This window comes from Oncorhynchus nerka, linkage group LG22 (assembly GCF_034236695.1).
Source record: "Oncorhynchus nerka isolate Pitt River linkage group LG22, Oner_Uvic_2.0, whole genome shotgun sequence".
Classification (NCBI taxonomy): Eukaryota; Metazoa; Chordata; class Actinopteri; order Salmoniformes; family Salmonidae; genus Oncorhynchus; species Oncorhynchus nerka.
In genome coordinates, this window is record NC_088417.1 from 66,617,100 (window position 1) to 66,641,384 (window position 24,285).

Consider the following 24,285-nt stretch of genomic DNA (forward strand, 5'->3'; position numbering starts at 1 on the left):
TCTCCTTGCCCCCTGACCCACAGCAGCCAAATCAAACATATTGTGGCATTTTATTGTAAACAACATATTACATAAGGAATATTTTAACAATACGTTCCAAATGCTGCATTTGGTAGATTATTTTATTAACTGCTGTGCTGATCCATAGCTACTGCATCATACTGTACATGTTTTACTAATATATAGCCCCATGGGGGGTCATAATACCTGTAAAACCTAGCGGTAAACCGGAAATGGTTCCAATAATTTTACCACCATTCATTTTTCCAACAGGGAATTTTAGAAACACTTAAAATAAGGGCTGTGTTTTGTGTAGGATTACTCTGACGTGACGTTTTGATAACCATGTAAACCTCTCTCGGACAAGGTGAATTTTATCAATATATTCATCTCTATTACACCGATTCGAAAATGCTAATTAGCATTCAAAGAGACATGCAAATTCCTGCAAGCTCCTGCATGTGTCACCTCTAGCTGACACCGTTGCTAACATGTATTGTGCAATGTAACACTTATCAATTTAAAGACATTTTTCCAATTTATTAATGACAAAATTTTGCTAACAGATAGTTAATCGAGAGTTCTTTCTAGTTCTTTATGATAGCCACATTAGCAGCTAAAAAGGCATTTCATTTTGGGGGGTAATACATGCGAATATATTGATAAAAGTCACCATGTCCCAGTGAGGTTTACACAGTTATCAAAAAGTCACATCAGGGTAAGCCTACATGAAAACACAGCCCTTATTTTAAGTGTTTCTAAAATCCACTATTGGAAAAATTACATTTACATTTAAGTCATTTAGCAGACGCTCTTATCCAGAGCGACTTACAAATTGGAAAAAATGAACTGTGGAAAAACAATTTGAACCATATCCCTGTTTGACTGCTAGATTTTATGGGTATTATGACTCACTGTGGTACTCTAGAAATACATGTAATACCTCCTCAGTTGTGTTAACCACAAGGTGCTGCTCAAGTGAAAGCTAACATGCTTGAAGGGCAGAACAACAACATCCATAACTAACAGTTCTCACACCGTTGTACTTTGGTCATCCATGGCTACATATAGAAAACATATTACCAAAGTTCAGACAGTGCAACATATGGACAGGTTAAGGTCTATTCATCAAGTACCAGTATCCACTCATGACCAATTCTGATCTTTCAAGGCAGAGATAGGTAATATTCTTGGGTCCAGGCCCATTTCTTCTATTTGTTATTACATAATTGACTATAACAGTGTTTAAAAAAAATATATATCTTCACTCCATGAAGGAGAACAACCCACTTCCCCATGAGCAGAAGTCCCAAACATCACCAATAGGAATGTTGTTGGACGGTTTTTGCCACGCACGTCATCCACAGACAGTGTGGTTCCCAGTGCCAATGTGAATCAGGATTGACATCCTTAATTAACCCTCACCTGGCTCTCCAAGCCTAGCATAGTCCCAGAATCCCAGGCTGGTACAGAGGCCATCAGTAGGGAGAGTCAGTATCAGAGGTTTGTCTGAATGTGAGGCTTCTCTGTTTCTCTACCTAAGGAGCTGATGACTGCTATGTTTGGGTATGTGTCTCCTCCCCTCTCGTTCTCCAGTGCATAGGGGGTGATTGACTTTACTAATCTCTGGGGGGAGGAAGACAAGACATTATTAGAAGTCTTTAACAACATATGAATTTGGACTAATTCTGTCCAACAACTTTGCTTAGCCATTACACCAGAACTAGGCTTGGGCGGTAGACCATATATACCATATACTGGGGCATTTGGAAATAGGGATGGTTTTTCATTACCATTGAAACTATTTCTTTGAAGTGTTTTCGATAAATGTTAATATTTGTAGCTAATTTTTAAGTGAATACCGTCAGTCAACTTGTCCAATACATTAGGAGATAAAGTAAATTGCTTTCTTCGTTTCACCTGTCACATTATGAAGTTTACCGTAGTTCCCCAGATCAGTTGAGTCCAGCTGTGTATTGACAGGGGTCGCGTTTTATATTGGAAGTCAGTGTTTTTTAGCTTCAATAGAGTGATCAGGGGCATGCAACTTCAGTTTCCTTCACCGAAAAATTAATTAGTTCAACACATTCGGCAGAAAATAAATTCATTTTCATCAGATGACAACAGAAGTGCAACGCTATTTGGCAGGCAGCCACGCAAGTAAATGAGCTTACAATAAAAAAGCTGGTATTTTTTGCAAAAACGATGGATGGCCATCCTATTTCTAATGTTTATCATAGAATGAATGTAGCCAGCTACATTTCCTGTTGTTAATCTTGCATTTTACCAGAGAAAAGCAGGCTACACCGAAAGTGCTGGAGAAAAGTAGCTACTGTGAGAGCAAAAATGCAAGATTGTTATAATAGTTTAATTGCATCAAATGGTTGTTTTATGCAACAGAATAGAGGGTTCTTATAACTCTATTGTGTCTGTGTGAAGTGAAAGTGGGCCTCTTGGAGATTGAACAATGACAGATTTACAATGTCTACACAATGAGAACAGTTTTTACAGCAGATACTGTCTGCTGTGAATTAACTTTCATACAAATCTTAACCTTCTGACCCATTCCATACATCTGTTGTTTGTCATGTAGACTGAAGGGGGTGTATCTTGGCTATAAAAGGCCTTTGTCTCAGGGCTCTCAACGAATCATCTGAGGGTGATTCATTGACCAGCCATTATTATGGTAGAGCACTCAATCGATTCACTTTATATGTGTGTGTTGTATTGACCTGTTCCCGTATTAATAAGTGAATAAAGATTTAGTTTAAGTATAACTCTGACTTGTGTGATAAGTTTGTCTCTTCATTTGATAGTAAAGAAATTAACCACCATACTACACATCAGTCAGAGCGCTGTCTGCTGATAGAATGCATTGCTGAATTCTCATCCAAGTGGAGAAGAGCAACTAAAGCTCAAAATTAGTCTGATGCCAAGCAGAAATTACAATAAAGCATTTTAGATCATGTGTTTACAAAACGCAGCAAGATATTTCTTATGCGTTTTATCTTTTTTTCTGAGTAAAAAACACAGAATTCTGCATTAACGCGTCCCCTAAGTTTAACTTGCTAGTTATTCAAGTAAGTGGCGGAATTAATAAGGAGACCGATCATCATATAGTGTTAGCATTCTGCCATGTTTGAGAAATTTGTACAGCTTCCACTGCTATTTTGATTTCCTTGAGTTTTTGTCTCCTCTCCGTTGTCGGCCCATCTGGTCCCCCCCTCCTCTTCTCCGAGGAGAGCAGGCAGGCCCATTGCCCTAGCGACTCCAGACTCCACACAGACTCAGCGTGTATACAAGCTTCTCCAGAACCAGTACTTTTCTTCCTTCAGACAAGCATTCCTTAAAACTTTGTTCATTTACAAGCGAATGTGAATGAGAGACATTGTGCAAATGTCCAAACTCACCAAAAATTACATTCGGTAGCGCCTACCTATATATGTATCATTTTATGAGCTGGATTGCCTGTCTTTGCAATTAGTTTATTTTCGTTTGTGTTTGTTAGCATATTTAGCTTGTAGCTTCCATGGAAATTCGCAATTATTGTGCTAATTCTGCATTCTGGTAATTGACGCCCGATGGGCTTTTTTTGCATTTTTTTATGCCCCCAAGTGTACTAAGCTGGCAATACCGTAAATCCTGGGATGAGAGAAGGACGGAATGACAATATGAAAATCTGGATACTGCCCCACCCTATCCAGAACCTCTTGACAAGGTTGCTAGGTGTTGTACTAAGGTCAAAATAATGCTATAGGTAGAGAGAGAGAGATTGATAGTAATACAGTACCTCAGTGAAGGAGCCTGGCAGAACCCACAGTGTGTGAAGAGCTCCGAGTGGGATCCAGATGATGGATGCCATAGCGATGACCCAGCCAATCCCCTGAGCCCACGGGGGATACACGTAGTCCTCATAGCGAGCTGGTTTAAACTGGATGATTGTGAACACTAGGATAATCTGTTGCACCAGAGGAGAGAGAGGGATGATACAAATACCTTTATCAATTGCATTTGACAATGTCAACTGTATGGCGAGTTATTTGTAGACACTATAGTTCTGTTAGGGTGAATGAGGATGACTCACAGTGATCAGAAGAGGAGCCACAAACATCCAGCACACTCTGAAGAAGATGTTAGGCCTATTTCCTGTCATCTCCTTTAAGTTTGCCGAAAGCCTCCTCACACCTGTCAGAATGAATGTATTAATTTCATTCCTGTAATGACTAACACGCATATGTTAGACACACACTGGTCTCACCATAAAGTCCGCAGATGGCCAGCACCTCAAAGAAGGCCAGGAACATGAGAGACACTATGGCCGTGTAGTGGTCCATCAGCTGGAATACATAGATCCCCACCTGGTCAAAGAGAGAGAGTGTTTAATACCAGCTGTAAGAAAGAACGAATCTCTCGTGGACAGAACGTTACATCAAGTGATGTAACATATGCTAAAATAATCTGGGATGCAACGACTAATGAGTAAAAGTAGTTCCAGTGCTTTGGCATTCTGTCACTGATTATTTAGAAGTATCAGGGTTGGGTGAATGTGGTGCTTAAAGTGTGGGCAAGGTTTTCAAGCAATGATTTCAAGCTATGATTTCAAGTGGAACGTTTTTGGAAGGAGGGGGGGCTTTGGCTGAGATTTAGCATTTAAAAAGGTAGTCTTGTTAGTACCTTTTCTCATACATCTCCACCTAGAAACTAATCAAGCATCTGATGCAATTACTGTATATACGATTTTAGTTCTGAGTTTCTGAGATTAATAAAGAATTAATCACACTACATTATTAAAATTGTATCCTTTTTTGGTTCTATATAGCACGATTTCATCTAACAGTGTACATTTTGGTGGAGTATAATTATATTACCCTAAGTGCACTTTATTACTAGTCTAGTCCACTACTTGTCCTGGATTATTGCTGTGCTGGATTTGTCTGATGAGTGTACACCTATATGGTCTAGGCATACACTCCAGGGTACCTGCATGACATGGGGTATTCCCAGCAGAAAGGCAGTGCTGCAGACTGCCAGCACCAGCATCTCCTTGTGTCTCAGGAACTTCATCAGGGGCCCTCCAAACCCATCCATTAGGCTGGTCGCCATCACCTCCACCATGGCAAACTGAGACATATATATACTTTTTAAAGTCAGAACATGGTAACATTCCAACATGGAGATACCAATATAATAACGTATTTTTGCATATTTATTTTTTGTACATATACAGTACACACCAGATACAAACATACACATACAAACAACAAATTACAGACGGACACAAACAACGACATCTCATCTGCTCAGACCCGCATACTCACAACCCCATCCCTAGTGCCTGCAATATTGGGGGGTTTTTTCTATTTGTTTTTCTCAGTCGCCCATGCTATTTCAATAAAAATATTTTCCATTTTTCCATTGTGTTAATGATGGCAAATTGATTGATGTCTACATTTTCAGGATACGTTTTTTCAAGTTGAGTGATGAAATATTCCATGTCTGGAAATATGCAGACAGACAGATTACATTTACATATACACTGTAATACTTCTGACAGCCAACTTTCTAGCTCCGCCCATATCTTTACTGCATTCCCAGAAAGCATGGATTATTGAGTCCTTGTTAGTTTTACACTTATAATAAAGGCTTTCTTACTGCAACTATCTGGTAACAATGATTTGGCATTTTTTCATCTGTGTCAAAAATACATAATGCCCTTCAGTTAGAATCTTGACATTCTTTTCTCATCATTTAATGGCTGTTTTATGAGGCCAATCAGTGGATGGCAATGAGTCTTGTGACTGTCCTTTTAACCTGGCAGGTAGGACAAACCTAAACAAACTGAAAACTAAGCATCACTATCTGCATGTGAAGGATAGGCTGTCACTTTAACCCTACCTACATGTGCATATTACTAGGGATGCACGGTATATCGGTGAGCAAATCGGAATCGGAGGATATTAGCTAAAAATGCCAACATCAGCCCGATGTTGGCAAAACCGATGTCAAAGCTGACATGCATGCCTATATAACGTAGGTAGATGACGTAATGACACCACAAAAAATATAGCGCTACACAGAACAAAAGCAGAAAAATACTAAGTGCACACATCCAACAACTAAACAAGTTCAAGTCGAGCAGTCATTTGAAAGAGTAAGAACATTTCAGCAAGACAACTCAAAGGCGAAATCCATTAACGCCAAGATGATGTAATTCATTGCCCTTGACAATCAACCGTTCACTGTTGTGTATGATGTTGGTTTTTGCCGACTGGTCAAGCACCTCAAGCCCCGGTACACACTACCAAGTAGGCGCTATTTTTCAGATGTTTCGCTACCGGAGTTAAACAGTATTGTTGAAACGCACATCTATGAGCTACTTGCTATTGGCGTCACTGTTATTAGCTTCATGACTGACATTTTGACCAGCAATGTCAGCTCCTTGAGCATGCCGAGTCTGACAGCACAGTGGGTTGACAAGGATTTCGTACTGAGGAAATCCGAATTGCATGCTCAAGAATGTGCTGGTTCTCATACCGCTACTGCCATTTCAATGGCATTTGAGAACATGTTTGTGCGTATACAGCAGACGTGATACCCTCTATCATGGCATTGAAACGCCTGCTCAAAAAAACTGCCGACACAGACCGTGGGGTTAAAACTTACAAAAGTACTTGAGGCTGTGAACAAGCGATTCGGTGGCATTCTCTCTGAGCCTCTTTACTGTGTCGCCTCCATGCTCGATGCTAGGTACAAGGACCACTACTTTGATGCAGACAAGAAACAGGGTTTATGTGAAATGCTACATACACAGCTGGACAAGATAGAAACGGACACAGTGACAGTGCGCACCAAGGAAGAGAGGCCATGGACAGACAGAGCTGAAACTTCACTGCTTGACATTTGTGATGAAATCCTGAAACGACTGAACAACGAAACAGCACAAGTAAGTGAAAGAAATAGGTTTTGGTTATATTTTACTGGTAATGGTGACATACGTAAATGCCATCAAAATAACTTTTTGGTCAGTGTGGTGTGTGTGTAACCTTTATTTAACGAGGCAAGTCAGTTAACGAGGCAAGTCAGTTAAGAACAAATTGTTATTTACAATGGCGGCCTACCCCGGCCAAACCCAGACGACGCTGGGCCAATTGTGCGCCGCCCTATGGGACTCCCAATCACTGCCAGATGTGATACCACCTGGATTCAAACGAGGGACTGTAGTGATGACTCTTGCATTGAGATGCAGTGCCTTAGACCGCTGTGTCCATGTGTGTGTTTAACTATTTAACTGTACTAGAATGCTTAAAAGGCCGCTAAAATGTTAAATATCGGCTATCGGTATCGCTTTTTTTGGCAAGGAAAATATTGGATATCGGTATCGGCCAAAAATGTAATATCGGCATATCCCTACATACAGTATTACCTCAATTACCTCGGCTAACCTGTACCCCCACACATTGACTCGGTACCGGTACCCCCTGTATATAGCCTCCTATTGTTATTTTACTCCTTTTTTATTTACATTTTTATTTAGTAAATATTTTCTTTAATCTTATTTTTCTTAACAGCATTGTTGGTTAATGGCTTGTAAGTAAACATTTCACAGTAAGGTTGTGTTCGGCACATGTGACAAATACAATTTGATTTGATTTGACATTGCATTACTTTCTATTGGAACTGGAACTGCTGTAGTTAAAGATTGATTTTTGGTTCCTGGAATCATTTGTGAAAGAAGATTATACATTTTACTGGATATTGTATTCACAGATTTATAGTAATTACCATAATTTAACCATGTGGCCAAACAAAGAGAACGTGACCGGCAGCAGGTAGCCTAGTAACCGAAAGGTTGCAAGATTGAATCCCCGAGCTGACAAGGTTCTGCCCCTGAACAAGACAGTTAACCCACTGTTCCTAGGCCACCATTGAAAATAATAATAATTTGTTCTTAACTGACATGCCTAGTTAAATAAAGGTACAAATTAAATAAATAAAAAGACAACGTGAGGACAAATGCATCTGTTTCAAGAAGAGAAAAGTGTATTTAGTATCATGTGACAGTGGGTTTAGGTTAGGTAATGTACAGTTAGCTACCTGGCTGTCCAGCCCAAGGCACAGGAGCATGAAGAAGAACAGAATTGCCCACAGCGGAGCCACTGGCATCGTTGCAAAGGCTTGTGGGTAAACAACAAAAACCAGTCCTGGACCTAGATGCAAAATAATTCAGAACACACATGCATTGTTGTTATGACTTTGATGTCTAAACTCATATGGAACAATCTTGGTGAAATTAGTATGCTTTGCCTCAAATACATGCACAGTAACTAGAAATGGTACATTTCCTAAATGAAAATGTGTGGTCTTGCGTCAGCTGTCCAAAATTATTTCCCCTACCTAAATGATCTTTAGTTTGCTCACACAAACTCACCATCTACAGCCAGCTCACTGACAGGTATGTTCTGGAGATGTGACATGTAGCCGAATGCCGAGAAGATGACAAAACCTGCCAGAATACTGGTCAGGGAGTTGGTGATGGAGATAGCCAGGGTGTCTCTGTGGGGGGAAAAAAAGGAATATGATGGATGAATCAATCCAGTATGCTGTACGGTGTCCATATTAGGACAGCACTTGCTGAGATTGACCTAATATGGACACCGTAACAATGTGAAAATGTATTTGAACTGACTTTTAACTGATTTGACCTGCCTACAAACTCTCCTCAAAATGAGCTTCTCACTTTAATATGTTGTTGTTGAAGTTGTTATAGCTGGACATGGCCATGAGGGAGCCAAAGCCTATCCCAATGGAGTTAAAGATCTGAGCTGCAGCGTTGACCCAAACCTGGAACAAAACACAAGGAATTCTGTCTAATAATGGACTGTACCTCCAATAGCACCATAAAACTCATCCACAATGATAGAATAACAATGTTATCCTAACAATCACCCTAGATGGCAGTTAACCATTACACATCCAAGCTCTTTACCAGCAGCACCCGACCTCGACATGTCTTCACAAAAACTCCTCCCGAACCCCTTCTCTTGATATGATTTAGATCCTTATCTATGGCTTATTTAAAATCAAATCAAAGTTTACTGGAAATGCTTGCGAAATGCTAGTGTTTCTAGCTCCAACAGTGCAGTAATACCTAACAATAAAAAAGCAACACAAATAGTCCCCAAAAATTAAATTTAAAGAAAGAAATTAATAAATATCAGAAAAAGATATGTCTGAAATATATATACTAAACAACAATATAAACGCAACATGCAACAATTTCAAAGATTTTGCTGAGTTACAGTTCAAATAAGGAAATCAGTCAATTGAAATAAATTCATCAGGCCCTAATCTATGGATTCCACATGACTGGGCAGGGGCACAGCCCAGGCATAGGCCCACCAACTTGGGAGCCATGCCCACCCACTGGGGACCCAGGCCCAGCCAATCAGAATGAGTTTTTCCCCACAAAAGGGCTTTATTGCAGACAGAAATCCTTCTCAGCATCCCCCTCAAATGATCCCACAGGTGAAGAAGCCGGATGTGGAGGTCCTGGGTTGGTGTGGTTACCCGTGGCCTGCGGTTGTGAGGCCGTTTGGACGTACTGCCAAATTCTCTAAAATTACATTGGTGGAAGTTTATAGTAGAGAAAGGAACATTGAATTCTCTGGCAACAGCTCTGGTGGACATTCCTGCAGTCATCATGACAATTGCGCGCTCCCTCAAAACTTGAGACATCTGTGTTGCATTGTGTTGTGTGACCAAACTGCACATTTTAAAATGGCCTTTTATTGTCCCCATCACAAGGTGCACCTGTGTAATTATCATGCTGTTTAATCAGCTTCTTGATATGCCACACCAGTCAGGTGGATGTATTATCTTGACAAAGGATAAAATGCTCACTAACAGGGACGTAAACAAATGTGTGCACAAAATGATGTGAGAGAAATCGGCTTTTTATGAGTATGGAACCTTTCTGGGATCTTTTATTTTAGCTCATGGGACAAACACTTTACATTTATACTTTTGTTCAGTGTACATACTGTATCATGTATATACAGTGCATTCAGAAAGTATTCAGACTTTTTGCACATGTTGTTATGTTGCAGCCTTATTCTAAAATTGATTCAATAAAAATATCCTCATAAATCTACACACAATACCCCATAATGACAAAACTAAAACAGAAATACCTTATTTACATAAGTATTCAGACACTTTGCAATGAGTTCGCAATTGAGCTCAGGTGCATCCTGTTTCCATTCATCCTTGAGATGTTTCTAGAACTTGATTGGAGTCCACCTATAGTAAATTCAATTGATTGGACATGATTTGGAAAGGCACACACCTGTCTATATAAGGTAACACAGTTGACAGAGCAAAAACCAAGCCATGAGGTTGAAGGAATTGTCCGTAGAGCTCCGAGATAGGATTGTGTCAGGCACACATCTGGGGCTACCAAAAAATGTCTGCAGCATTGACGGTCGGCAAGAACACATTGGCCTCCATCATTCTTAAATGCAAGAAGTTTAGAACCACCAAGACCATACAAGAGCTGGCTGCCCGGCCATACTTGAGCAATCGGGGAAGAAGGACCTGGGTCAGGGAGGTAACCAAGAACCTGATGGTCACTCTGAAAGAGTTCCTCTGTGGAGAACCTTCCAGAAGGACAACCATCTCTGCAGCACTCCACCAATCAGGCCTTTAGCGTGGCCAGACGGAAGCCACCCCTCAGTAAAAGGCACATGACAGTCCGCTTGGAGTTTGCCAAAATGCACCTAAAGAACTCTCCGACCATGAAGAACAAGATTCTCTGGTCTGATGAAACCAAGATTGAACTCTTTGGCCTGAATGCCAAGCGTCACATCTGAAGGAAATCTGGCATCCCTACGGTGAAGCATGGTGGTGGCAGCATCATGGCCGGGACTGGGAGACTAGACAGAAAGATGAACAGATGAAATCCTGCTCCAGAGCGCTCAGGACCTCAGACTGGGGCAAAGGTTCAACTTCCAACAGGACAACAGCCCTAAGCACACAGCCAAGACAACGCAGGAGTGGCTTTGGAACAAGTCTCTGAATGTCCTTGAGTGGCCCAGACAGAGCCCAGACTTGAACCCGATCTAACATCTCTGGAGAGACCTGAAAATAGCTGTGCAGTGACGCACCCCATCCAACCTGACAGCGCTTGAGAGGATCTGAAGAGAACAACAGGAGAAACTCCCCAAATACAGGTGTGTCAAGCTTGAAGCGTCATACCCAAGAAGACTCGAGGCTGTAATCGCTGTCGAAGGGACTTCAACAAAGTACTGAGTAAAGGGTCTGAATAGTTACGTAAAATGTGATCAGTTTTTTCTTATACATTTTGAAAAAAATTCGAAAAACCTGTTTTTGCTTGGTCATTATGGGGTATTGTGGTAGATATATGAGGGGGAAATTATTTAATACATTTTAGAATTAGGCTGAAACATAACAAAATGTGGAGAAACTCAAGGAGTCTGAATAGTTGCCAAATGCACTGTAGGTATTTCTCTTGTCCAAGTGGAATGGGGCAGTGTGCAGTGCAATTGCGATTGCATCGTCCGTGGATCTATTGGGGCGATATGCGAATTGCAGCGGGTCTAGTGTGCCGAATAAGGTGGAGGTGATATGGTGCTTAACTAGCCTAGTCAAAGCTAGCCTTAACTAGCCTAGTTAACTAGTCAAAGCACTTCATTATGACATTTAGTTCAGTTACCTTTGCCTTCTTTTGTACAGGAACTATGGTGGATATCTTGAAGCAAGTGGGGACAACAGACTGGGATATTGTGAGATTCAATGTGGTCTCAAAGCACTTCATATTATTCCGTACCTATATCTGCGACACTCCATTTAGTAAGACATGTTGCATTTCATATGGTATGTATTAATCCATAATCCATTTTGTGTGACATGTTACGAATTGCAATTCGTACAATATGTTATGAATTAGAAAAACATACAATATATTACAAATTTCCAAACGTAGGATATGTTATAAATTCCAATTTGTTGTCACTAAAGTTAGCTAGGTGGCTGATGCTAATGTTAACTAGCTTTAGGGGTTGGGGTTAAGGTTAGAAGTCAGGTTAAAGGGATAAGGGAAGGGTTAGCTAAAAGGGTTAGGGTTAATGGAAGGGTTAGCTAAAAGGGTTAAGGTTAGGGTTAATGGAAGGGTTAGCTAACATGCTAAGTAGTTGGGAAGTAGCAAAGAAATAGCTGCAGAGTTGCTAATAAGTTCAAATGGTACAGTCGTCCATGATGAGATTCGAACACACAACCTTTGGGTTGCTAGACTTCACGTTATATACCTAACCATCCACCCTGACAAACCACCCTCCTTTTGTTTTTGCCTTAAGTAACCAGATTTACATTTACTATGTTAAATCTATGAGACCAGTCAGAGATTGAATATGTCCATAAATACTCCAGCCAGCTGATCTGCACATGCTCTGAGGATGGTGCTTTGGATGTCGTCTGGGCCAGCATCTTCTACTTTGCTTTTTTATGGCAATTTTTTTGCGTCAATTAGTACTTTGTTTGCTCAGAATGTTTGTGCAATAATTTCCTACGACTGACTAACACTTCTGGATCAAGAATCGAAAGCTACACACCAATTTCTCAGCCTCCCGGACCTGGAATACTACATTTGCTCCTTTCTTCTCTGCACAGCGGCCTTATACCTGTTGCTCCTGGCCGAGATGATCTGAGGCAACGGTAGTGACAAAGAAAAGAAAAGAGGACTCCAAGCTAGGCTGAAAAGGGCTACATGGCCTAATTTCCAATCACAGGACAAAAGAAGCATCTAATGGTGGTTTTGGGAAACAGCTCAGAGATCTAGCAATGTGTGCCTTTGAACGCTCAACAATTTCCTGTGTATATCAAGAATAGTCCACCACCCAAACTGTGTGAAGCATTAAAGTTAGCATCTCTGTGGAACACTTTCAACACCTTGTAGAGCACATGCCCCGAAGAATTGAGGCTGTTCTGAGGGCAAAAGGGGGGGGGGGGGGTGCAATTCAATATTAGGAAGGTGTCCTTTATGGTTTGTATACTCATTCATGCCCACACACACATCACAACTGTTGCTACTATACTGCTCAATTTATACACTTACCCCAGGGTGTAGCCTATATTGTACCTCTTCATTGCTCATTGAAGTAGCTCATGTAACTCATACACTTAACACCGTACTGTATGTACTCAGCAAAAAAAGAAACGTCCCTTTTTCAGGACCCTGTCTTTCAAAGATAATTTGTAAAAATCCAAATAACTTCACAGATCTTCATTGTAAAGGGTTTAAACACTGTTTCCAATGCTTGTTCAATGAACGTATAAACAATTAATGAACATGCACCTGTGGAACGGACATTAAGACACTAACAGCTTACAGACCGTAGGCAATTAAGGTCACAGTAAGGAAAACTTAGGACACTAAAAGAGGCCTTTCTACTGACTCTGAAAAACACCAAAAGAAAGATGCCCAGGGTCCCTGCTCATCTGTGTGAACGTGCCTTAAGCATGATGCAAGGAGGAATGAGGACTGCAGATGTGTCCAGGGCAATAAATTGCACTGCCCGTATTGTGAGACGTCTAAGACAGCGCTACAGGGAGACTGGATGGAAAGCTGATCGTCCTCGCAGTGGCAGACCACGTGTAACAACACCTGCACAGGATCGGTACATCCGAACATCACACCTGCAGGACAGGTACAGGATGGCAACAACAACTGCCCAAGTTACACCAGGAATGCAAAATCCCTCCATCAGTGCTCAGACTGTTCTCAATAGGCTGAGAGAGGCTGGACTGAGGGCTTGTAGGCCTGTTGTAAGGCAGGTCCTCACCAGACATCACCGGCAACAACGTCGCCTATGGGCACAAACCCACCGTCGCTGAACCAGACAGGACTGGCAAAAAGGGCTCTTCACTGACGTGTCGCGGTTTTGTCTCACCAGGGGTGATGGTTGGATTTGCGTTTATCGTCGAAGGAATGAGCGTTACACCGAGGCCTGTACTCTGGAGCGGGATCGATTTGGAGGTGGAGGGTCCGTCATGGTCTAAAATGGTGTGTCACAACATCATCGGACTGAGCTTGTTGTCATTGCAGGCAATCTCAACGCTGTGCGTTACAGGGAAGACATCCTCCTCCCTCAAGTGGTACCTTTCCTGCAGGCTCATCCTGACATGACCCTCCAGCATGACAATGCCACAAGCCATACTGCTCCTTCTGTGCGTGATATCCTGCAAGACATGAATGTCAGTGTTCTGCCATGGCCAGCGAAGAGCCCGGATCTCAATCCCATTGAGCACGTCTGGGACCTGTTGGCTCGGAGGGTGAGTGCTAGGGCCATTCCCCCCAGAAATGTCTGAACTTGCAGGTGCTTTGATGGAAGGGTGGGGTAACATCTCACAGCAAGAACTGGAAAATCTGGTGCAGTCCATGAGGAGGAGATGCACTGCAGAACTTAATGCAGCTGCTGGCCACACCAGATACTGCCTTGATGGAAGAGTGGGGTAACATCTCACAGCAAGAACTGGCAAATCTGGTGCAGTCCATGAGGAGGAGATGCACTGCAGAACTTAATGCAGCTGCTGGCCACACCAGATACTGCCTTGATGGAAGAGTGGGGTAACATCTCACAGCAAGAACTGGCAAATCTGGTGCAGTCCATGAGGAGGAGATGCACTGCAGAACTTTAATGCAGCTGCTGGCCACACCAGATACTGACTGTTACTTTTGATTTCCCCCCCACCCACCTCTTTGTTGAATCCTGTTATGTTCATACAAATACTAACACACGTTATGGATGCTGAAAATAAATGCAGTTGACAGTGAGAGGACGTTTCTTTTTTTGCTGAGTTTATTTGGACAGTTAAGCTACTTTTTTTATTTGGCTCAAAACTTAGAAATTAAATCACTTTATGTATCTAATCCCCACATTTGAAGAGGTCATAAGTATTTAGAAAACTTTGCTTATAGTGTATAAATGCAGTCTAAGCTTTAGTGTTTGATACCGTATTCCTTGCACACAATGACTACATCAAGCTTGTGAATACAAACTTGTTGGACGCATTTGCAGTTTGTTTTGGTTGTGTTTCGGGTTATGTTTAGCCAAACCAGCGACTCACTTCCTCATCCTCATTGTGCAGTACAGGGGGCTCCGAAAAAAATTTAAACAGAGGTTCCAGAAACACCCAAATGCGTCATTTTAGAAACGGAAAAGCTCTCAGTATAGTGATGCAGGTCAGTAGATGTTGTGTCATTCCGAACTTAATCCGCAACGTTATATTCCATTTTATTATGAGATTTTAGTAGCAGGCTACACAGAGAATGGTGCGGATAAAGCTCAAAATAACAATTTCATGTGTACACAATCTCTGCGATAGCCCTGTATGCGGTAGCATACAGTGAATCACTGGTTGGGATAAGTTTCTCAAAAACAGTGCTAGCTGTGCCACTAGAGATCCTGGTTCGAGTCCAGGCTCTGTTGCAGCCGGCTGTGACCGGGACACCCATAGGGCGGTGCACAATTGGCCAAGAAACAGTGCAGCTTGGCTGGGTTGTGTTTCGGAGGTTGCACGGTTCTCAACCTTCGCCTCTCCCCTAGTCCGTACGGGAGTTGTCGTGATGGGACAAGACTGTAACTACCATTTGGATATCATGAAAAAGGGAGTAAAAAATATATTATAATAAAAAAGGGGGAAAGTATTTTTTTAAGTTTCTCAAAAACAAGTGAAATCGAGAGAAAAAAATTTCTGGACCCTTCTATAACATATAATTTACATCAAAAAGAGAGATTTGGTTGTAAAAAAGCAAACTTTGCCTTCAAGGTTAGGGATCGGGCCTGTACCTCAGTCCTCTTACCTCCAACTCCAGGAGTTTCTCCCAGTTTGGCACGATGAAAAAGCGGATGCCTTCCATAGCTCCTGGGAGCTGGACATTGTTAATCAACAGAGCTAACAGGATGACATATGGGAAGAGAGCCGTGAAGTATACCACCTGGAGGAGACACACAGAAATAGTAGTAAAAATATGATATTATAAAATGTTCACAATGGCCAAAAATCAACAAAAACGTGGACTAACTCTGAATCAATGTAAAAGAGCCAAATGTTATGTCGACGTAAGAGTAAAAAATGACTGAACAGAGATAAGAACATTTACTCACTCATCTTTTTTTACTTGGAAAGCATATCATAGAACTAGTCCTGATCTCTCTCTCTGTGTCAGCATGTCTATCTGTCTCTTTCTTTCTCTTTTACCTTCCCTGTTGACTTGACCCCCTTAAAGATGCAGAAGTAGAGGAGGATCCAGGCCAAAAGGAGCAGGAGAAAGAGTTCCCATCGCAGCACCCCGCTCTCCTCCACTCCCCCTGTCCTCTCCAGCATCCTATAACTACAACACATTTGCTTTATTTTTTGCTGTCACAGTACCCAAGGCTGCCAGCTCACTCCCTGCAGATCTCCCCGCAAGCATCCCGGGGGTTCAAACCGGCAACCCTCTAGCTCCCAGTCTGCTTCTTTAACCTCAAGCCTACCGCCACACCCATAACACACACAGAGACACAAACAACAGCTCTGATGCCAATAATCTAAGTTATATTGATCACAAAACTGCTGCTCAGCCATAAACATTTCACTTGATTCAGGTTGGATTGTTTATTTGAGTAATAATGACCTTTAACCTGATTATTAAGTGACCCCCCCCCCCCCAATGGTCACCATAGGTCAGGTAGTTTTACCTAATTAATCAAATCACTGATTGTGTGATTTATGTGATGTGGAATGAGATTATGTCATAGGTCAAATTCACCTGGAATACAGTGAATATAAAACTTTTAATTGGCTCATTATATTCCAGCACTTGGGATTTGACATCAAATGTTTATATGAGGAGACAGTACAGAATATTATATTTTGTTTGAGGGTATTTTCATACAGTGCCTTCAGAAAGTATTCACACCCCTTGAATGTTTCCACATGTTTTGTTACAGCCTACACACAATACCCCTTAATGTCAAAGTGAAATGATGTTTTCAGAATTTTTACAAATTAATACAAAATTAAAAGCTGAAATGTCAAAAAGTCAATAAGTATTCAACCCCTTTGTTATGGCAAGCCTAAATAAGTTCAGGAGTACAATTTGCTGTCTATGTGCATTAATAATGTCTGTGTACCATAATAGTGTTGAACATGATTTTTGAATGACTTCCTAATTTCTGTACCCAACACATACAGTTAGCTGTAAGGTTCCTCAGTAGAGCAGTACATTTAAAACACAGATTCAACCACAAAGACCAGGACGGTTTTACAATGCCTCGTAAAGAAGGGCACCTATTGTTAGATGTGTAAAAATAAAAAAGCAGACACTGAATATCCCTTTGAATATGGTGAAGTTATTAATTATGCTTTGGATGGTGTATCAATACACCCTGTCACTACAAAGATACAGGTGACCTTCCTAGCTCAGTTGCCGGAGAAGGAAGGAAACCGCTCAGGGATTTCACCATGAGCCAAATGGGAATTTTAAAACAGTTACAGAGTTTAATGGCTGTGATAGGAGAAAACTGAGGATGGATCAACAACATTGTAGATACTCCACAAAACGAACCTAAATGACAGAGTGAAAAGAAGGAAGCATGTGCCGAATAAAAATATTCCCATGCATTCTGCTTGCAAAAACGCAAGTAAACCTGAAAAGAATGTGGCAAAGAAATTAACTTTATGTCCTGAATACAAAGTGTTATGTTTGTGGCAAATCCAACACAACACATCACTGAGTACCATTCTTCATATTTTCAAGCATGGTGGTGCCTGCATCATGTTATGTGCATGCTTGTCATCGTCAAGTACTAGGGAGTTTTTTTTATAAAAAGAAATGGAATAGAGCTAAGCACAGGCAAAATCCTAGAGGAAAACTTTCCAATTGACACTGGGAGAGAAGTGTCTGCTTTCCAATTGACACTGGGAGAGAAATTTACCTTTCAGGAGGACAATAACCTAAAACACATGGCCAAATATACACTGGAGTTGCATACCAAAATTACATTGAATGTTCCTTAGTGGCCTAGTTACAGTTCTTACTTAAGTCGGCAATGATCAACAACCAACTTGACAGAGCTTGAAAAGCAGAGTGTGCAAAGTTGTCATCAAGGCAAATATTTTGATTTATTGTTAAGGGAATTTTCATCAATGATGACTAATTATGTATACATTTCAATCAGGACTGACTAATCAGAATACTATTATGTTACTGTATATGTACTAATCAGAATACTATTATGTTACTGTATATGTATGAATTTTCTTTTTAATCCTAGTACTGAATATAATGTGTGTAAATATAATCAAGAATTAGAACAATGACTGTCTGTACCATGGTAGAAATGAATGAACTTATAGCCAGTCTGGCTAGAAGGCTTATCTACACAAGCATGACCTTGGCTCGGTCATATATTATCGTAAATAGGGAGAGACATGTGAGAACCAAACAGCCATTGTACTACAGCGGAGATGACATGGGCTAGTACTGAAACTAATGATGTCATTTTCAGTTTATAACCTGTGGTAAAATGTGTAATGGGCAGTACTCACGAGAATAAACGCAGCTGGTTCATTTCAAAGGCTGGTCTCTGTCCATTTTATACCAATAAAGGTCTTACAACCTCTTATGAATTGACAGAGTGATTAATTTTAATTTGTTATTAAAACAGAGGAATTTAATTCCTGTAACATTTATTTAACACTTTTTTGGTTACTACATGATTCCATATGTGTTATTTCATAGTTGTGATGTCTTCACTATTATTCTACAATGTAGAAAATAGTAAAAAATAAAGAAAAACCCTTGAATGAGTAGGTGTGTGCAAACTTTTGACTGGTACTGTATATGGGTCAATGAAGGGTAGATGGGAACTAGGAATATGGAAAGTTACTGAGAGTAGAAGCTTCATATTCTGTTCCATGTTTCTGATGAGAGAGGTGAAAGGCCATTGTTAGTCTCTGATAAGGCAGGCCGGCTGCATAACTAGGGGAGTAAGGATTGCGTCTCGAGGTCAAATCAACAGATGAAGTGAGAAGAAACCTCTGGGAGGGGGCCAGAGAGGCCCACCACAATTGTTATGTTTTTATTTTTTATTTCACCTTTATTTAACCAGGTAAGCTAGTTGAGAACAAGTTCTCATTTACAACTGCAACCTGGCCAAGATAAAGCAAATGACTCTCCTACAGCAGTACTATCTGACACATACACTTCCAAACCCACAAAGGTTTTAGTAACAGGCAGCGCAATGACGACACCAGTGAGAGGAACCAATTCAATTCCTGCCTAGCAACAGAGATGTATTGGTTGTCTAGATGTGTAAGGAGTTGACAACGCCTATTAAAAGGGGATAAATATACTGTGGCTTGTGAAAGTATTCATCTCCCTTGGAATTTTTCCTGTTTTGTTGCCTTACAATCTGGAATTAAAATAGGGGGGCTGTTTGTATCATTTGATTTACACAACATGCCTATCACTTTGAAGATGCAAAATATATTTTTTTGTGAAACAACCAAGAAATAAGACAAAAAACAGAACTTGAGTGTGCATAACTGTAAATCTCTTGGGGCATGTCTCTAAAGAAAATTAAAGGATACAGACCTGAAAGCCTGAGTTTATTCAATAGGCCCACTGTATAAGGGTTTAGCCCCCTAATAGGTTAGACTAGGCACTGCGGGTACAGCGTGTTCAGGAGGATTTAGACCCCTAATAGGTTAGACTAGGCATTGCAGGCACTGTGTGCCTAGGATGGTTTAGCCCCTAATACAGTAGGTTAGACTGGAGATATGCGGGCACTATGTGCTTAGGAGGAATTAGGTTAGATTAGAGGTTGGAGTCTGTTTAGGTGTCTGTAGTCTATGTGGTATTCAGAGAAATTAGCACATCCATATACTATATGTTTGGTTGTAGAAAAGTAGTCCATGCCGAAAGTCTCTGTCGTTTGGTAATACCTGATAAATTAATACCCGGAGTGGGGTATAGGCGATTTCTGGCATTAGTGTCTGTCAATAATGAGACTGTACAAGAACCGGGGCATTAAGAAGTTATTAGAAACCAAATGTGTTAATAGAGGGCGTGTAATAGAGACGTGAGTGAAGCAATCTAAAACACCCTATACACCGCCAAGAGAGGGGCAGAAATAACCAGCCTTGAAATAGCATCCATGGTGTCTCACACTCCCGTAAAAGGGGGAAAAGAAGAGGAAAAATTTAGCAAAGCCATGGATGCTCTAAAGAAAGATCACAAACAATCAACCAATTCGGCTCGAGTATGGGGAAAATTTAGCAAATTGGATCAAATTGGTCATCATTTCCATGGTGATGGAAAATTCCTATCAGATAAAGAAATCAGAGATGCTGTTGTGGCATGGCACACTGACAAATCGCGAGCTCAATATATACAAGCGTTTTGATGTTGGTGTTTTATCAACAGAAAAGTAGAACCAATAAAGCTCAAAATAAAGATATGCAGGGTCAAATGCAGGGACATAGTTGTCCTGGACTGGATCATAGATCCAAAGGACCCTGGAAACCATAGAGAGGTGCGCCCGGTTTGTCCTCATGCAGTTGCGATGACTTATTACCCCGGGCTGATACTCCCAGAGGGAGGGATCCCCATACTGCCAGATGGCCAACCTATAACACGACACCAAATTAAACACCAACACCAGCCGCTGAGTATTGTTGAAATGCTTAGCATAATGAAAGAAGCACCTGTCCCGGTTAAAGAGGATCAGGAATTTATCAGTTTCCTAAGGAATCAGGGACGAGTTTTTGGATTCCATGGTGGTGATTATGATCATGTTGTCCGTTCCCTATTGCCAAGAGCAATGTTGGCACAATTAGTCGGAAACTACCCTGCTCCCGCCTGGTCGTCCACTTTGTGTGGCATGTGACCAAGCAACCTTGCAAGAACACATTTTATTATTTGTGACAGATATTGGAAATATTTTGTTTCCGCCCTGACCTTAGCAAAATTAGTAGATGCACTCAGAGTCAAAATGGGGGGGTACGTTAGTATGTTGATAGGATGGAAGACACGTTGCACACCAATCTGGCACTAGCAGATCATTTTAATGAAGATGCGGGAATTTGTACCTCCGCTTTGATGGCAGGGTTGAAACCCACCGCCAAAACTGGTATTGCAGGGGTGGTGGGCCAGCACTCCACATGGTGAAGATAGTTCAAGCCGCATTGAGAGTGGAATTTAATTTCGCTCACTTAGTAATGCGTGTAGTCACTGCTAAACATACTCTTGAACTCATTACCGGTGCCTGGGGTAAGAAAATGTTAATCAAGCGGAGAGGTAAATCTGACAACAAATTAATTCTGCAGCGAAAAGCAATTCACTGACTAGTGAGCAACAAGCTTTCCAGTTGCAAGTAACGCAAGTAGGGGAATGTGGCCTCTGTGCGGTCGTCAAATTGGCAAAATTTACATTGAAAAAGTATTCATTCTTTATGGTAGCGAGGGAAGAATCAATTTTGGGTTTGGATAATCTTTGCGAAATACCAGGGCAATTTTTGTATTTGTTATGGATCCCCGTTAGCTCTCTAACTGAGATCTGGCTAAATGAAGGCAGCTATACAATTTTAACAACATTACAATACATTCATTACAGAATTCACAACACACTGTGTTGTGTGCCCTCAGGCCCATACTCCACTACCACAAATAGTGTGTGCCCTCAGGCCCATACTCCACTACCACAAATCTACAATGCAAAATGTGTACGTGTGTGTAGTGTGTATGCATGTGTCTGTACCTATGTTTGTGTTAGTTCACAGTCCCTGCTGTTCCATAAGGTGTATTTTTTACCTGCTTTTTAAATCTGATTCTACTGCTTGCATCAGTTACCTGATGTGGAATAGAGTTCCACGTAGTCATAGCTCAATGTATTTTGTATTTATTATGGATCCCCATTAGCTGCAGCAGCTACTCTTCCTGGGGTCCAGAATAATTAAGGCAGTTTATACAAATTTAAAAACGTTACAATACATTCACAGATTTCACAACACACTGTGTGCCCTTAGGCCCCTACTCCACCACTACCACATATCTACAGTACTAAATCCATGTGTATGTATAGTGCTTATGTGTAACGGTTGTCTTCGGTGGAAGGAGAGGAGGACCAAAGTGCAGCGTCGTATGTGTTCATGATATATTTATTTAAACTCAAAACACTAAATAAAATAACAAAGAGAATGAAACGAAACCGAACCAGTTCTGTAAGGTGACGAAAAACACAAAACAGAAAATAATCACCCACAACCAAAATGGAGAAAACAGGCTACCTAAGTATGATTCTCAATCAGAGACAACAATCGACAGCTGCCTCTGATTGAGAACCATACCAGGCCAAACACAGAAATACAACATAGAAAAAAGAACATAGACTACCCACCCCAACTCACGCCCTGACCAAACTAACACGAAGACATAATAAAGGAACTAAGGTCAGAACGTGACATTATGTTATTGTGTGTGTGTATGCATGCGTCTGTGCCAATGTTTGTGTTGCTTTACAGTCCCCGCTGTTCCATAAGGTGTTTTTAAAAAACTAATGTTACTGCTTGCGTCAGTTACTTGATGTGGAATAGAGTTCCATGTAGTCATGGCTCTATGTAGTACTGTGCACCTCCCAAAGTCTGTTCTGGATTTGGGGACTGTTCTCCCTCATGTCCTTGTCGGTGATTGCTTATTGTATTATTCTGTTTTCCGGTGGGTGTTTGTTAATAAACTGCGCCGTTGGAAACTGTTATTTCTCTCCTGCGTCTGACTTCTCTGCCGCCAGTTCACACCCCTTACAGAATCACTGACCCAAACTATGGAGTCAGCAGGAGCAGGTACCCCGGGTAAAGGGGTGGAGGAGCGCGTCCAGGAGCATGCAGCAATGCTTCACCATCTTGACACCGCCATGGACCGCGTTGTCCGGACAATGGACAGCTGGGAGAGACAGGGAGTTCTTCCAGCGCCTCCACCAGCAAAACCGGGGTCTTCCCTGAGTGCCCCTCTTCCACCTGGTCCCAGTGGGATTAGTCTCTCCTTGCTCCAGGAGTATGACGGGAAGGCTGCAAAATGCCAGGGGTTCCTGTTACAATTAGACCTATAACTGGACACAGTCCACCCGGCTCCGTCGGGCTGTGAGAGGGTGTCCGCCCTCGTCTCGTGCCTCACCGGGAAAGCCCTGGAGTGGGCCAACGCCGTGTGGAGAGAGGGAGATGCGGCGTTGGACCAGTTTGAAGAGTTCACCCGCCATTTCCGGGCAGTCTTCGACCACCCGCCCGAGGGTAGAGCAGCAGGTGAACGCCTCTTCCATCTGAGGCAGGAGATGAGGAGCGCCCAGGAGTTTGCCCTGGAGTTTAGGACCCTGGCTGCCGGCGTGGAATGGAACAACAGGGCCCTGATCGACCATTACCGCTGCAGTCTGCGTGAGGACATCCGTCGGGAGTTGGCCTGCAGAGACACCACCCTCACGTTCGACCAGCTGGTGGACCTGTCCATCCGGCTGGACAACCTGCTGGCAACCCGCGGACGTTCAGATCGGGGTCTGGTGGTTCCAACCTCCCGCACGCCCTCTCTGATATCCATGGAGCTGGGAGGGGCGGTACCCAGGGAGACCAGAGGGGGTTCCAGCTCGTGCACCATCTGTGGCCGCAGAGGTCAAACTGCCGGTCGGTGCCGGGTGGGTTTCTCTGGGGATCGAGGCAGCAGGCAGGGCGCTCTGGCGTCACCCCAGGTGAGCCGGCACCATTCTCACTCAGAGCCCTCTGTTGCACATATGTTTGTGTTTGTCACTTTCTCTGAGTTTTCACTGCATAAGGCGCTCGTCGATTCAGGCGCGGCTGTAAATTTTACTGATAGAGTGTTAGCCCATAGTTTAGGGTTCCCCATGGTTCCCGTGGATGTGCCCTTCCCCGTTCACGCCTTAGATAGTCAACCATTAGGGTCAGTGTTGATTAGGGAGGTCACCGCTCCTTTGGGCATGGTGACGCAGGAGGGGTCACACGGAGAGAATTAGTCTCTTCCTTATTGACTCTTCTGCGTTTCCGGTGGTGCTGGGCCTATCCTGGTTAGCTTGTCATAACCCCACTGTTTCTTGGCCACAGAGAGAGAGGGTAGGTAGGTAGGTGTTTAGGGGTTTATGTTGGTGCTACTACAGTGGAGAGTCCAGACCAGGTCTCCACCGTGCGCATTCCCCCTGAATATGCCGATTTGGCTCTCGTCTTCTCC

At 42.1% G+C, this 24,285-nt stretch overlaps 1 protein-coding gene across 2 annotated transcripts in view; it reads right to left on the minus strand.

Moving 5' to 3' along the window:
• Positions 1-24,285, minus strand: part of si:ch211-283g2.1 (sodium- and chloride-dependent GABA transporter ine) — a 57,864-nt gene that overhangs the window by 26,162 nt on the left and 7,417 nt on the right. Inside the window, exons 4-13 of one of the 2 annotated variants that reach the window (XM_029627645.2) lie at positions 16,276-16,408; positions 15,878-16,012; positions 8,738-8,841; positions 8,429-8,553; positions 8,095-8,207; positions 4,981-5,121; positions 4,259-4,358; positions 4,085-4,185; positions 3,791-3,958; positions 32-1,626 (exon numbers count right to left, since the gene is read on the minus strand). In XM_029627645.2, the coding sequence (XP_029483505.1) occupies positions 1,498-1,626; positions 3,791-3,958; positions 4,085-4,185; positions 4,259-4,358; positions 4,981-5,121; positions 8,095-8,207; positions 8,429-8,553; positions 8,738-8,841; positions 15,878-16,012; positions 16,276-16,408 (1,249 nt within the window). In that variant the 3' untranslated portion in view covers positions 32-1,497. Of the gene's footprint in view, positions 1-31; positions 1,627-3,790; positions 3,959-4,084; positions 4,186-4,258; positions 4,359-4,980; positions 5,122-8,094; positions 8,208-8,428; positions 8,554-8,737; positions 8,842-15,877; positions 16,013-16,275; positions 16,409-24,285 lie in introns of those variants that run through there. The other variant, XM_065007325.1, reaches the window with a different exon arrangement.